Source organism: Sabethes cyaneus, chromosome 1 (assembly GCF_943734655.1).
Source record: "Sabethes cyaneus chromosome 1, idSabCyanKW18_F2, whole genome shotgun sequence".
Taxonomy (NCBI): Eukaryota; Metazoa; Arthropoda; class Insecta; order Diptera; family Culicidae; genus Sabethes; species Sabethes cyaneus.
In genome coordinates, this window is record NC_071353.1 from 91794895 (window position 1) to 91811064 (window position 16170).

The 16170-nt window shown below is 41.2% G+C and overlaps 1 protein-coding gene across 1 annotated transcript; it reads right to left on the reverse strand.

The window, feature by feature from the left end:
* Positions 1-578: 578 nt before the first annotated feature.
* LOC128745943 (uncharacterized) lies at positions 579-1226 on the reverse strand. The gene has a single exon (XM_053843001.1). It carries the CDS (start codon positions 1224-1226, stop codon positions 579-581), a length of 648 nt encoding a protein of 215 aa, XP_053698976.1.
* Between the last annotated feature and the right edge of the window lie 14944 nt (positions 1227-16170).

A 16170-nucleotide genomic window follows, 5' to 3' on the forward strand; every position in this document is an offset into this window, starting at 1 on the left:
CAAAATATGTGTTCTGCAGTGCAGCAAACGAAGCAACACAAATAATAATCGCTATTTTTCGGTTTTTTCCTCCAGCATCAGCTGTTCCCCAAAATGAGGTAAACATCATGTATATACACGCGTATTTCGTGTTCGCTAGTGTAGGTGCTTGAGCTGTCTGAAAGCTCTATTGACGTATCGCAGGGTTGTCCCTCGCATGGTTGGCGCCAAATAACGGCAACAGCCATCTTCATACCCAGCCATTCGCAATGACGGCACCGCACGACCTCTTTTCCACTTACAGAACTACCCGTAGCTGAATGCGTGAAAATTATTTCCGACATGTTTCTATCTTTTGCACTCAAATCGCTATTCTGTAAAGTGTTGCTGCGATTCGGATAAACGTTTGCGGGAATAAAAGCACGAGAATACGGAACAATATATAACAACGAGTTTATTCGTTAAAGTTACAGCAGGTTATGGAAAAACAAATTAGCGGAAACTGTCACCCGGTGCAAAAACAATAATCAAAGGCGCAGTCAAAGTACTGCAGAAGGAAGGTATGTAGTACGCAGTGGTTGCACTCTTAACACGCCCGCTCAAACACTGCAGTCGGCCAATCCCAGACTAGCGCGCAACTTTCTAAACGTCGGGGCAGGAAGACCCTTCGTTAAAATGTCTGCCTGCTGCTTCTCAGAAGGAACGTAGTCGATTTCAATAAATCCTCTTTCTACTAGCTCTCGTACATAGAAATATTTTACGTCAATGTGTTTCAAACGACCTGGATCCTTGGAGTTCGAAACTATTTTAATTGTTGACTGGTTATCCTCGTGATATGGAACCGGTCCATTGCTAGACAGTCCCAAATCCAGGAGCACACGAACCAACCATTGACCATGACAAGCCGCAGCACAAAGAGCCACTAGCTCGGCTTCCGTTGAAGACAAGGATACCGTTGCTTGTTTCCTAGCCATCCAGCTAACAGTTGCCCCAAACACTTTGAAGACAGCTCCAGATACAGATCGTCGATCTACTATATCGCTTGCCCAATCAGCATCCGTAAAGACTTCCAACAACGGCCTATCGGTTCCTCCTTGATACACCAACCCTAGCTCCAACGTAGCTTTCACATATCGAAGAATTCGACGCAGATGTACCCAATTTTCATCATTCGGACAGGCCTGAAATTGGCTGAAGTAATTTACAGCGGCAGCCAAATCTGGCCTTGAAGTAAGCGACACGTACATAATACAGCCACAGATAACAGACATCCAAGCTAGAACAAAAAGCTTCGTAAACCGTGTGTAAAATGACTCTAGCGACATCTAACTGCTTATTGCCACTTGCATCCTCTTAAGTGATTGAAGCGCCCGCTTGCGATACCTGCAGCTGGTGTTGGGCAGAGCTGCCAGATATCCCGCTTTTTTCAGCTTACCACATATTGTACACATATATTATAAATACGGCATGGTTAAAAGATATGTTTATATTAGAAATCAATATAATTCCAAATAGATGAAACAGAATGCACAAAATCATTGTTTCCGTGATTCGGCGTTAAAATTCGATAAAGAATAATTCTTTTAAAAAATATCTGGCAGCTCTGCAAAGTGTTGCTGATATTTTGAGGTTTGTTCATGACAAAAAAGGAAGGAAATATTTTTTCCTTTTGTTTATCTGCCCGTTTAAGATTTCGTGCAAGTGCGAGCAGGCTCTTCCGCGAAACTAAAAAAGGATGTTCAATTCTTTTCGCACTCATACGAAATCTCATTGTGGATTGGCAATGCGTGCGTGATGTCAAAAGTAAAATATTTCCTTCTGTTTTTTTTCTCGCTAAAAAGCTAAACATCGATGATTCGCGGTTTTGCTGATATTGTTCAGGCGTGAGAAAAAGAGAGGGAAGTATATTTTTGATTTTTTCGTTACTCACACGTTGACAGTTCGTTACGAGGTTTCCTGTAAGTGCAGCCACGAAATCTCTTTTACTGCTTTCAACGCGAATTCGTGACTACAAAAGTGAATGAAATTTTCAAGCCTGTTCGCACTTACACGAAAACCCATGCCGAATTGTCAAAACTTGTGGGAAAACAATAGCAAAAATACTTCCTTCTCTTTTTTTCTTACAAAAACCAAACAAATATCAGCAACTTCGTATTCGTGAATATGTATACAAGAGATCGTGTAGGGTGTAGCATCGTAGTCGCGAATGTGTACCTTATGGGGTTTCCTGTATGAGCGAGCGGGTGTCGATTTCTTTTAATATACACTAGGGCCCCCAGCTATATAGGATTTTGTGTTAGTGTGAGCAGGCTTCAAATTGCTTTTGCGCTCATGTCTTCGAATGAAAATTTTAGGTGATCGCAGTGCCACCATACTGCTTATTGCCACTTGCGAAAAACCGTTGCAAGTTTTTACACACGGTCCAAGCCTAGCTTGGATGTCTGTTATCTGTGATACAGCCTACTAATTCACGATATGGAAGCATGGTTCGTTTCGATTCCTCTCCTTTCGCAAGTTTTAGTCGATTCTCCATTGGCGTTGCTATCGGACGGCAGTCCTCCATTTGAAAACGACAGAGCAGGTTCTCCAAGTAACGACGCTGGCTGATTCGCAAGACCTTTTTCTCCACGTCTCTATCGATTCTCATTCCGAGAAAATTCCGAACTTCACCCACGTCAGTCATTTCAAATTTCTTCGCTAGACATGCCTTCACATTCTTGATAAGTTTCTCGGACGAACTGACCACTAGTACATCGTCGACATATATGACCAGAATTATCTTGTTCAGTCCGGAACCACGGATGTACAAACAAAGATCATTGGCACTTCGCTGGAAGCCAAGCTTTTCGACAAACGTATTGAAACATTCATTCCACTGTCTTGAAGCCTGTTTCAACCCATAAAGCGCACGATTCAACCGACAGAACAGGCCATTCTTCTGTTCGAAGCCCTCTGGTTGGGTCATGAATATTTCTTCTGACAGCTCGCCATTCAAAAATGCCGTCTTGACGTCCATTTGATGTACCACCATACTGTCCTGATTGGCCAGTGCCAATACTGCTCGCAACGTATCCAACCGGGCCACCGGGGAGTACGTTTCTGTATAATCGAATCCGCGTTTCTGGCTAAAACCTCGAGCTACTAGTCGTGCTTTGTAGCGGTCTGGTTGTCCGTCCTCACCGGGCTTAACTTTAAATACCCACTTGCAAGAAATAGCACTTCGTCCTTCAGGCAATTTCGACAGGGTCCATGTTCCGTTCCGTTCCAACGAATCCATCTCTTCCCGCATCGCCCGCTGCCACGAAGCCCAATCACAGAGAACAGACATCCATTCAGGAACAAATTTTTCGCGAATTCTTGGATAAAATTTCAAATTAAAATCACCTAATATGCTAGCGACACCACCACTATACCGTGGACCCCCGCTCGTTTGACCATTTTTAATCTGAACACTTTTTAATTTGAACCCCGTTGGTTTGCACGACGTGCAAATTAAAAATGGTTCAAACGTCATTCTCAACATGACATCATTTGTTTATGCAGACAATGCACATAAACACGATTTGTTTGTACAGTGGACCCCCGTTCGTTTGAACGATTCCTCATGCAAACTAACGGGGTTACTTTTTAATTTGAACAACTGGTAACCCGAAATATGCTGAAACCTGTGTGAACTGGCCGCCCTGCTCTTTGTTATTGTTTTGGTGGTTTGTTTTAGTTGGCAGTTGCAAGTGCGAATATTGCATTTTCCGATCGGATTTCTATCTTAATCGTTAGGAAAACGAAATGTGAAACCGATTAAACACGCTAGGTCAGTACAAACAAATCGTGTTTATGTGCATTGTCTGCATAAACAAATGATGTCATGTTGAGAATGACGTTTGAACCATTTTTAATTTGCACGTCGTGCAAACCAACGGGGTTCAAATTAAAAAGTGTTCAGATTAAAAATGGTCAAACGAACGGGGGTCCACGGTATATATAAAATAAGATTTGACAGCTAACTCGAAATCATATAAAGCGCATTTTCGTGGAACCCTGTAACAGCAAAATATAGCTACACTGTAAATAAGCTTCAATACACTTTCGGTGATAGCTACACGCTATCGATTATTGATATAAATAATAACGGTGTAAACGAAACGCAGATTTAAAATTCGAAAGCGTGTATCTGCGTTCAAAAGGGTAAAGTAGTTCAAGAGAACACAAATAGGTTGCGATTTGATCTCAAACGATTAAAAATTCAAAAACGTGCAGGTGCGTTTGAAAGGTAAAGCAGTGTTGCGTTAACCGCAAAATATGTTGAGGTTTGCGAAGAAGCAGGAAATAGAACGGAAGAGTCATTCTGTGAACGATTTTGAGGCGACGAGACGTGTTTTGAAGATCGTCTGAAATTGGTTTACGACATGGCGCAGCCTGTAGGTAAGTAAAAGGGAAATCATCAGTTGGGCTTATAACAATCCGAAAACAAATTTAAACAAATGAAGCTAACAGTTATTCATTACGTGGTAAACTTTTACAACTCAAATGGTGTTTTGACGTAGGACTACGTCTTACGGCAAGTTTTGAGATAGGGTGTCATTCCAAAAAATCGAAAAATGCGAGCGTCACGAAAAATGAAAGGTTTTGAGCGCTAATAGCTCAGCGGTTTTCCGATCGATTTTCAATATTCTTACACCAATCGATCGGAAAATCTTCTAAGAATTGACTCAAATGAAGAAAAGCATGGATTCTTGATGTTGAATTATTGAAAAATTGAAAATAATGAACCTATGTTTTACCAGAATTCTCGCTTCGTGATTGGTTGGAAGATTCTTTAGGATGATCTAAGCCTATACCAATTCGACATCTGTGCTTGGGAAGTAAGCCAAAACAAGTGACAAAGTTTCCTCATTTCAACAAGATTTCTTAACACCGCGATTAAAGCTAGACCATTTTGATGTCCTTGCTTGGGAAGTACGCCAGAAAGAGTGACAAAACCCCCTCGTGCCGACAGATTTCTTACGAACGCGATTAAACCTAGTCCAATTTGATGTCTGTGTTAGGGAAGTGTACCAAAAAAAACGACACAAGTTCGTTGTCCCAACAGATAGCAAATTCTTTACTGCGCGACGATTAAACGTTGGTGAATTTGATATCTGTGTTGGAAAAATGTGCTACAGCTGTAGTGTTCGGTTATAATTCGACTCTGTATGAATACGCATGCTTGCCGTTTCATTAGAAGTGTAGTGAAAAGATGTGCTGTTGATAAAATTGGATTGAATTGGTAAAATCCCTTCAACGTGGGGAACCATGGGTAATAAAAACAATCTTTAATTTCAGTAAGGTAGCAGGAAGGCAATAGTTTGTGTTCTTGATTTTGTTAAATTGTTTTCAAATGCACAATCTTTTGAGAATTGAGCGTATGCAATGTTACTACTTTGATAAATGATTCATACAACGCATGTAGCATGTATATAAGTTGCATATAGCATGTATACATGAAGAATCGAATGATTACAAGCATGAATACATGCTACTATCACTACAAAGAAACTTACGTAGTCCTGCGTCACCTATATATGCGGTCGTGTCTTGTACACAACCCCTCTGATTTTTTTAAAGATTTTTTCTCGAGCGAGAGGACTCGAACTAGGAAAAAAAAAAAAAAAAGGAGCGAGAGGACTCCAAATTTACCAAAAATTGTTTTATTTGCGGAGCGAGAGGTCTCTATCTAGAATTATTTTAAAGCAATAACAAATTTGTACAGCGAATAAAAAAAGATTAGAGCGAGAGGTCTCTATTAATAAAAAAAAAAAAAAAAAAGCGAATATTGAGGTTAGTAGAGCGAGAGCTCTACAGAGTTGCAAATTAAATTTTTTCATTACGTAGAGCGAGAGGTCTCTACAGAATTAGGAATTAATACCCAATTATGTAGAGCGAGAGGTCTCTACAGTTTTAGAAAATAAACTGTGATAACAGAAACAGACATTTTCATTGCAAAAATATCGTGAGTACAGAACGCGGGTTCAGAGTAGTTATACCTTTTACTAAATGTCATATTTAATATGCGCAAAAAAAAAAAAAAAAAATTTAAATTATGTTATCGTCTAAGTCTAAGTTACAATTACATTTTTTTTAGATAAATTAAAAACTGCAAGTAAATCAAGAAAGAAGGAGAAAACTAAAGATTTAGCCAAAGAATTGGCAGAGGAGAAAGCTAAAAGTGCATTATTGGCGGAAGAATTAATAAAAAGTAGAAAGGAAAACGATGAGCTTCAAGCATCCGTGTGTCATCTAATCTTAATGCAGCGCTGGAACTGGATGATTTTCAAGGACTTTGTAGTACCAGACGAATGGCTTCCGATCTGGGAGAGTCACGGTTCTTATCGTCTATAAACCAACTTTCTGTGGCATCGATCAGCATTCCAGAATGTAAACCGTCAGACGACGGAGAAATTCATCGACAAACATTCGAACAGTGGAAGAATCTTCTAGTCGATTCCATGAAATTAGCGGCAATAGAGGATGAAGAAATTATGTTTACGATATTCAAGGTCAAAGCAGGACCTCGATTGTTGGAAATATTTCACAACACTAAATCCTCTGAAGATTCCCCAGATCAAGATTCAAAGCCATTTACAAACGCGATTCATAGATTGAGATCATACTTCGGCTCTGGTTCCGATGTGTTATTGATGAGGCGGAAATTGTCAACAATGAAACAGCAGCCGAATGAGTCTGATCTCTCTTTTATTATCAGAGTTGGATCGAGAGCGCGCCTCTGTGAATATGACAAAGAAAAAGAGTTCGAAGAAATTGCTGATTGCGTTGCAGTGCACGCAAGCGAGGAAAAAGTTAGATCGGCAGCTTTGAAAATGCTAGGTCGAAAGCGCTGTTTCACAGACTTAGTAGACAAAGTAAGAGAGATTGAAGCGAGGAAGTTGAACGAAGATTTCGTAATGCGTAATAGAAGTTTCGAGCCAGCCGTTATAGCACCAGTAAGGGCTCACCCTTATTATATTAATCGTCAGCCGTTCCGAGATGCTTATAGCACTCGCGGTGGATACTTTCAGCGAGGTGGTCCAATAAGACGCGGAGCATGGCGTGCTCCTAGAGGTAGACAACCATTTGGATATTCTGGTCCTATACGTCGAACAGGTACAGAAAAATGTTGGAGATGTGATAGCGTGTTCCACACGCCGAATGTTTGTTCATGTATAAACAAAAGGTGTAACCATTGCGGGCGTATGGGACACATCCGTCGAGCATGCCGCTTACTTAACTCGAATGAAACGCCACCCCAGGTCGAGTCTGTACCATGCGAAAATGATCTGACGGAGATAGCTGCAGTTGAAAAAGAAGAGGATAACACAGAAAAAGTGAGTGAGTTTGATAACTAATTTACTAAGGTTATTAAATTTCAAACAAAATTTATATAAAAAAAAAACAAAAAAAAAAAAAAATAAAATAAAAAAAAAATAAAATAAAAAAAAAGAATTTAAAAAAAAAACCTATATTTAAATTTTGTTTAAATTTAAATTAAATAAAAAAAAAAGCTAGAGAAACATTTGCTGAGCAATAATGCTAAGAAACTAAAATTAATATATACGACGTAAACACAAATTAGAACTGAAAATATGATTAAAGAAATGAAATCAAATAATCAGTGTATTTTACTGTTTAATATTACGAAATTGTCCAATAGGTACTTGCGCACTCTACACTTCGATGCACGATTAGTAGTACCCCTTCCCAGTCATCAAAATCTACTGCAAAAGCTCAAAGTGCTACAGCTGATAAAAATATTTTAAGTGGTTTCAATCTCCCTAAAAGAGTAAGTTTGATCATTCATTTAAAATTGAATTAATAATTGACAATCAATATGACACAGGTCCTCCGTTGTACTGATTCATATAGTCCGTCAAAGGATGTGTCTAAAAGACATAAATTTTAAACCGAGCTTAAAGGTTTCAAAAAGGCAGATGAGTCCAATCATACTGTTATTAGTGCAAAGGAAACCGGGTCGATTGCTTCAGTTAGAAACATCGACGTAGATCCGGCAGCAGCACCAAAAGACTTACCTTTAACAAAAGGAGAATTTCTCTTGGCAACTTCAGTGAACCGTGTTGATGTTGGACTGATAAGTGCGAAAGTAGCAGGGATGCAGTGTTTATTTTTAATCGATTCAGGAGCACAGGTGAATACATTCTCAGAAAAGCTGTTTCGCAAGTTAGTCTCAGACCCAACTTATAAGAGCGGGGTATTCAACGTCAGAGACAAATCAGATAAGACTCTTAAAGCATATGCATCCTCAGGCAATATTGCAGTGTCGGCAACGTTCGAAGCATATTTATTTATAGCTGAGGACAGACCAACTTTACTTGAAAAGTTCTATGTGGTCAATGAACACCGTTCTCTTCTAAGTAGATCCACCGCCTCTCGATACAGCGTACTTATGCTTGGGCTGAAAGTACCTGTCCAGCCGCCGCACTCAGAATATGTGACGTCACATTACGCGGGAGAAATTGCTTCAGTTCAGACAACCAGCATTTTCCCAAAATTCAACGTACCTCCTGTAAGGATCCACTATGATAAATCAAGACCGCCATGTCGGAATATTTTCCTGAACATTCCTTTAGCTGTTAAACCAATAGTAGAGAGGAGATTGAAGGAACTTGTTGAAGCCAACATCATCGAACCAGTAGTAGACGGGATGGATACGTCCTTTTGCTCTTCACTCTTGGTAGTTCCGAAGGGCAAGGACGACATTCGGCTCGTTATTGACTTGAGAGGTCCAAACCGATACGTCCACCGAACACCATTTGCAATGCCAACTTTAGAGAAAATTTTATCTGAATTGGATGGGGCGCAATGGTTCTCTACGATTGACATATCGAACGCGTTTTTCCATTTAGAATTAGACGAAGAGTCAAGACATTTGACAAATTTCTTCACCGAATTCGGGATGTTTAGATGTGTGAGACTACCATTCGGGTTGTGCAATGCACCCGACGTATTCCAAGAAACGTTGCAACGGAAAATTTTGGGCGATTGTAAAGGCTGTAAAAATTACCTTGATGACATATTGGTCTTTGGGAAAACGAAAGCTGAACATGACAAGAACTTGGCGGCTGTTTTAAAGTGTCTGGATAGTCATAATGTGAAGTTAAATCAGGCCAAATGTGTGTTCGGCACCCAATCGGTCAAGTACATAGGATTTTCTCTAACACCTTACGGCTGGCAGATTGAGAATGACAAAATAACGGCTATTCAAAATTTCAGAAGGCCTGAAAGTTGCTCGGAAGTAAAGAGTTTGCTAGGCTTAATTACTTTTGTCGACAAATTTATCATACATCGTGCAACTAGAACAGAATGTCTTCGTCAACTCGCTAGTGCAGATAAGTTTTACTGGTCGGATTCCGAAGAAAATGAATTCAGATATCTGCAAGGTAAAGCGCTCGAATCTATAAAGCGACTTTGATATTACAACATAAACGATCGCATCGAACTATATGTCGATGCATCTCCAATTGGTATGGGTGCAGTACTCGTCCAATATAATAAAAACGATGTTCCGAGAATCATAGCTTGTGCGTCCAAAGCTCTAACCCCAGTTGAGCAACGGTATCCACAAACACATAAGGAGGCACTCGCCGTCGTTTGGGGGGTCGAGAGGTTCTCGTATTACCTGCTTACACGACCATTCACTATTTTAACCGACGCCGAAGCAAACCAGTACATCTTCAATAGCAATCATCGCCTTGGGAAAAGAGCAGTCTCTAGAGCTGAGGGTTGGTCCTTAAGACTCCAACCATATGACTTCACAATTAAGCGTGTTTCAGGAAAGCAAAATGTCGCAGACATTCTGTCTCGACTTATCCCAGCCTCACAGCAAGCTATTCCCTTTGATATAGAAGAGACAACCATTACTTGTATACGTTGGACTCAGGATGCATGGAATTAACGTGGAGTGAAATAGAATCCATGTCAGAAATCGATCATGATATTCAGTTAGTGCACGTAGCAGTGCTATCTAATATCTGGCCCAAAGAGTTGCGCGCCTATGAATTGCAAAAAAAGAGCTTACATACGCTCGGTTCTTTGCTTTTTAAAGACGATAAGGTAATTTTGCCTTTGGCACTCCGTAAAAAAGCCCTTAAATCAGCTCATGGTGGGCATGTGGGAGAAGTGGCAATGAAGCGCATAATGCGCGTGTTCTTCTGGTGGCCAAAGATGTCTGGTGAAGTTGCAAAATTCGTGAAAAGCTGCGAAACCTGTGCTCGCTTATCAAAACGCAATCCACCACTGCCCTTAGCAACTCGGGAATTGCCAAGTGGCCCATGGGAGATTCTACAAGTAGATTTCCTTTCCATTCCTAATTTTGGCTCTGGCGAATTTCTCGTCGTCGTAGACACATATTCTCGCTATTTGGCGGTCGTTGAAATGAAGTCCCTAGATGCTGACAGTACAAATTTAGCACTGTGCAAAATTTTCCAAATGTGGGGATTCCCAATCATCATACAAAGCGATAATGGTCCTCCTTTCCAAAGTGCAGCTTTCGTAAAATTCTGGGAAGATAAGGGAATCAAAATTCGTAAATCTATTCCCCTCAGTCCTCAATCAAACGGAGCCGTAGAGAGGCAGAACCAGGGAATAATCAAAGCGGTTTCAGCTTCTAAGTTAGACGGAAATGATTGGAAACGAGCACTACAAGAATATGTTCATAAACACAATACATTAGTTCCTCTTTCACGACTGGCAATTACGCCTTTCGAGATGATGGTGGGGTGGAAATACCGCGGCACTTTCCCCAGTTTATGGAACAATGTCGACAAGTGATGTCGACCGTTTAGATATACAAGAACGAGATGCGGAATCTAAGCTCATCAGCAAACAGTACGCGGATCATACACGTGGAGCAAAAGACTCAGATATTACGGTTGGTGATACAGTACTACTCGCTCGTCCTAAGAAAAACAAAACAGACCCGACGTTTTCATCCGAGCGTTATACAGTAATTACAAGGGAGGGTGCCAAGGTAGTAATCATGAACAAATCTGGCGTTCAATATGCCCGCAATGCTCAGGAAATTAAGAAAGCCCCTGCGACCTATTTCGAGGAAATCTCAAGTCATCCTATGGGCACTGAAACTGAGGATGCTCCTATTCATCCATCAGACGCTTCTGCAGACGACAGTATTGGACTAGGTTCAACTGAGATATCTAAAGGATTACGCGAAAGAGCACAAATTAAACGCCCAACCCGATTTACCGATGATTTTGTTTACCATGTCTTCTGCTAGTTTTTTTTTATGTTCGTTTTGCTAAAAAAAAAAAGTAAATAAATGGTAACACAATGTGTTGATTGATTAAATAATTGAATACTCCCGTAATAACAAGGTCCGCACTCTGTTTATTACTAACTAAAACAGCTATGTATCTGCAAATACTAAAATCGGCCCCAAATTTGTAAACACTGCAAACATGTAAACCTTCTTTAGTACTTAAATTGTGTACAGCTTAGTAAAGCTAAAATATTCTAATGCGCTGACACAGATTCTAACTGGTATCCCTGATTAAGAGTAGAGGAGGAGAAAGATGTACAGCACTCGTGCGCTAATTGCACGTCCTCTAATCGCACCGTCTTTTAATTGCACGTCCGCTAACTGCACGATCGTGCAACTAAAAAGCAGTTATCTGTCAAACTACACGTGGTTTCCCAGGTGGTTGCTATAAACAAAAATGCAGCGTTGCCGAATGCAAACTCTCTATCTCTGCATTACGTAGATACATTACAAATAAATTCATGCAAATTTGGCTAAACTTTGATTAATTGAACACATTTTTATTAGGCTTTTAGTTCGTTTGTAAAAATTTTAATGTTTTTCCCAAAATTTAACGTACGTGTGAATGCATGTGAAGAGTTCTTTACAGTGATAACACATCATGTTTTACAATAAATATTGGCAACCATCGTGCAATTAAAAAACGAAATTCGCTAATCGCATCGCCTCATTCGTGCAATTAGCGAACGAGTGCTGTAGTGTATAAATGAGATGTAGTATTGTGCATTGCAAGAAATCTTTTCATTCTCGGAAAGTTCATAGCAAGCTGTCAAAATAATTCTGTATTGAGCGAAGCTGACGAATTTTCGTTATTTGAATATCGATATTTTTCACATATCGATACGTATACTCAGCTGAAAGCATAATCAGCAAAATTGCTCGCATCACGTGACGATCTGCATTTTACATTTATTTTTAACACTCCGTATAACGTGTTAACATTTACAAAGCTGTTATATGCATGCCGAAATTAACTATTTCGAAAAAAAACTATATCGAGATTTCGTCCACGAATATCGATACCAGTTATATCGATACATTATCGCCCAATGCTGACCTCGCCAAATATTGAAGGATGTGCTTTTGTCCAGAGCTGCCATACAAATAGATTAATTTTTATTGTTTAGATATTTGCAACCCCTTTCCGTACTTCTTAAATTGTGTTACTATTTACACATATTTTTATACTTATGATATTCAATGGATTTATATAATACATATTTTTGAATGTAAAAGGTTAAAAGACGTTTTTTATGTATTTTTAGTTGCTAAAGCATCAGTAACAATTGCACATATGAACCAAAAAATATTTGGCCACCTTTCCTTGTTCTCTTTGCGGTGATTGACGATGCGGGTTACCGCCGCAACAGGATGAAAATTTATGTAAATAACCGCAATATATAAAATAAGATTTGACAGCTAACTCGGAATCATCCAAAGCGCATTTTCGTGGAACCCTGTAACAGCAAAATATAGCTACACTGTAAATAAGCTTCAATACACTTTCGGTGATAGCTACACGCTATCGATTATTGATATAAATAATAACGGTGTAAACGAAACGCAGATTTAAAATTCGAAAGCGTGTATCTGCGTTCAAAAGGGTAAAGTAGTTCAAGAGAACACAAATAGGTTGCGATTTGATCTCAAACGATTAAAAATTCAAAAACGTGCAGGTGCGTTTGAAAGGTAAAGCAGTGTTGCGTTAACCGCAAAATATGTTGAGGTTTGCGAAGAAGCAGGAAATAGAACGGAAGAGTCATTCTGTGAACGATTTTGAGGCGACGAGACGTGTTTTGAAGATCGTCTGAAATTGGTTTACGACATCTTCCTCGTCTTCTTCATCTTCAACGAGTTCGGAAACATTTCTGTTTTCCATTTCCGCCTCATCTATAACATCTTCATTACAACGCACTTCAATTATTTCATTCTCGTTTATCACATTCTTCTTGTTCTGCTTTGTGTCGATTCCGTTCGGCAGCACTGTTTCCAAGAAATCGACATCTCGAGCCACAATTATCGACTGCGTTGCCGGATTCCACACTCTGTACCCGCTAGGTGCGTATCCGACAAACAATCCCTTTACCGCCTTCGAGTCCAACTTCTTACGACGCTCTTTTGGTACATGAACGAAAACGGCGCATCCGAAAACTCGGAGTTTCGATACGTCCGGTTTCCGTCCTTCCCATAATTCAGCAGGAGTTTTGTTCATATCGTTGGTACTAGTTGGACATCGGTTAACAACGTACGCGGCTGTCTGAATCGCTTCCACCCAAAACAACTTATCGATTTTTTCATCTTCAAGCATTGCCCTAGCACGTTCTACAAGAGTACGGTTCATTCTCTCACTTGTTCCATTTTGCTCGGGTGTATATGGAACAGTGAACTCAATCTGTACACCCTTTCGACGGCAGAAAGATTCGAAAGCTTTGTTTTGATATTCCCCTCCATTGTCACACTTGAATCGGGAAATTTTCGAACCGAACTTTGCTGTAACCAATGCTTCGTAATATTCAAAATGTTGAAGCACCTCGTCCTTGGACTTCATAACAAAAACCATGACGAAATGGCTCCAATCGTCTGTAAACGTCACGAAATATCGCTCACCGTTTCGACCAACCGGCGTAATAGGTCCACACACGTCGGAGTGAACGACTTCTAACACTCGCGACGACCGTTTGCCTTCAAATTTCGAAAAAGGTTGACGCGTTTGTTTACCGACGATACAAGGTTCGCACACAATTACACAGGTGGAAAACCATGGCGGCGGGGAAAGCGATTTCGACGGTGCAGCAAATGGGGAAGAGGTGCCAGCCCCAACGATAGGCGAAGTTAAGGAGGCCATCATGCAGCTAAAGAACAACAAGTCAGCTGGAAAAGATGGCATCGGAGCGGAGCTTATTAAAATGGGACCAGAAAAGCTGGCCGTTTGTCTACACCGACTAATTGTTAGAATTTGGGATACGGAACAGCTACCGGAGGAGTGGAAAGATGGGGTTATCTGCCCGATCTACAAAAAGGGCGACAAGTTGGACTGTGAGAACTATCGAGCGATCACCGTTCTCAATGCCGCTTATAAAGTGCTTTCCCAAATCATTTTCCGCCGTCTATCACCAATTGCGAATAGATTTGTGGGAACTTATCAAGCCGGCTTCGTCGAAGGTCGGTCTACAACGGATCAAATATTTACACTGCGGCAAATCCTCCAAAAGGGCCGTGAATACAGAGTTCCCACGCATCATTTATTCGTTGACTTCAAAGCCGCATATGATACCATCGACCGGAAAGAGCTATGGAAAATCATGGACGAGAACAGCTTCCCCAGGAAGCTCATCAAACTGGTTAAATCTACGATGGATGGTACGCAGTGCTGTGTTCGGATTTCGGGTGGATTGTCAAGTTCATTCGAATCACACAGAGGGCTTCGTCAAGGTGATGGTCTTTCATGCCTGCTGTTCAACATAGCGCTACAAGGTGTTATGAACCGAGCGGGTATCAACACGCGGGGCACGATATTCAACAAATCTAGTCAATTCGTCTGCTTTGCCGATGACATGGATATTATCGGCAGAACATCTGTGGCGGTGGCTGAACAGTACACTAGACTAAAGCGCGAAGCAGAAAAGATTGGGTTAAAGGTAAATACGTCTAAAACAAAGTACATGCTGGCCAGCGGAACCGAGGCCGAACGACACCGCTTGGGCAGTAGTATATTGATCGACGGCGATGAGTTTGAGGTAGTCGATGAATTTGTCTACCTTGGCTCACTGGTAACGGCGGACAATGATACCAGCCGTGAGATTCGGAGGCGTATTATCAGCGGAAGTCGTGCTTACTATGGGCTCCACAAGCAATTGCAGTCGAGCAGACTAAGTCCCCGTACAAAGTGCACCCTGTACAAGACGCTTATTAGACCGGTTGTTCTCTACGGGCATGAAACATGGACAATGCTCGAGGAGGACCTGCGAGTGCTCGGAGTTTTCGAACGACGAGTGCTAAGAACGATCTTCGGCGGCGTACAGGAGAACGGAGTATGGAGGCGGAGGATGAACCATGAACTCGCACAGCTCTATGGCGAACCCAGTATCCAGAAGGTGGCTAAAGCTGGACGGATGCGATGGGCAGGGCATGTTGCAAGAATGCCGGACAACTACCCTGCAAAGATGGTGTTCGCCTCAAATCCGGTAGGAACAAGACGACCAGGAGCGCAGCGAGCAAGATGGTTAGACCAGGTGGAGCGAGATCTGGCGGAGAGTACTCGGTGTCCGAGGAATTGGAGAGCGGTAGCCCTCAACCGAGTTACATGGAGAAATTTTGTTCAACAGGCTTTGTCTTAGGACGGCAAGCCACCTAAAGTAAGTAAGCAATTACACTTTTGTCTTTCGCGGACTGGATTCCATCGACCAGCTGCTTGTTCAACATCAACTCTAGCTGCCGATTGTTCACATGACCCAGCCTACGGTGCCACAACTCAAGGCCCTTTGCGATTCGACCACAAGCTATCATCGACTTACTTTCACATTCTGCTTCAGTGTAAAAGTCAAGTGCATATAGCTTTCCACTACGCAAACCGGTTGCTACCAATCTCGAGCCGTTCCAAATGTTTACTTTACCGTCGCTGAATACCATTTTCATGCCCTCACTCTCGACGTTCAACACGGAGAATAAATTGAAACGTAATCCAGGAACGTAAAGAACATTATTTACAGAACAAGGAATACACTCACCGTTTACGATAGAAAACAGCTTTACCGTTCCACAGTGACTAGCCTCGATAGACTCGCCGTCCTTGGCAACCGATATTTTAATAGGCGTCTTCAGCGGTTCAAGCTTCTCGAAAAGATCTTTGTCGTTGACTAAATGGT

Bases quoted from the DNA above. Each gene is read 5' to 3' on its own strand.
- LOC128745943 (XM_053843001.1), bottom strand. From the start codon at position 1,226: ATGTACGTGTCGCTTACTTCAAGGCCAGATTTGGCTGCCGCTGTAAAT.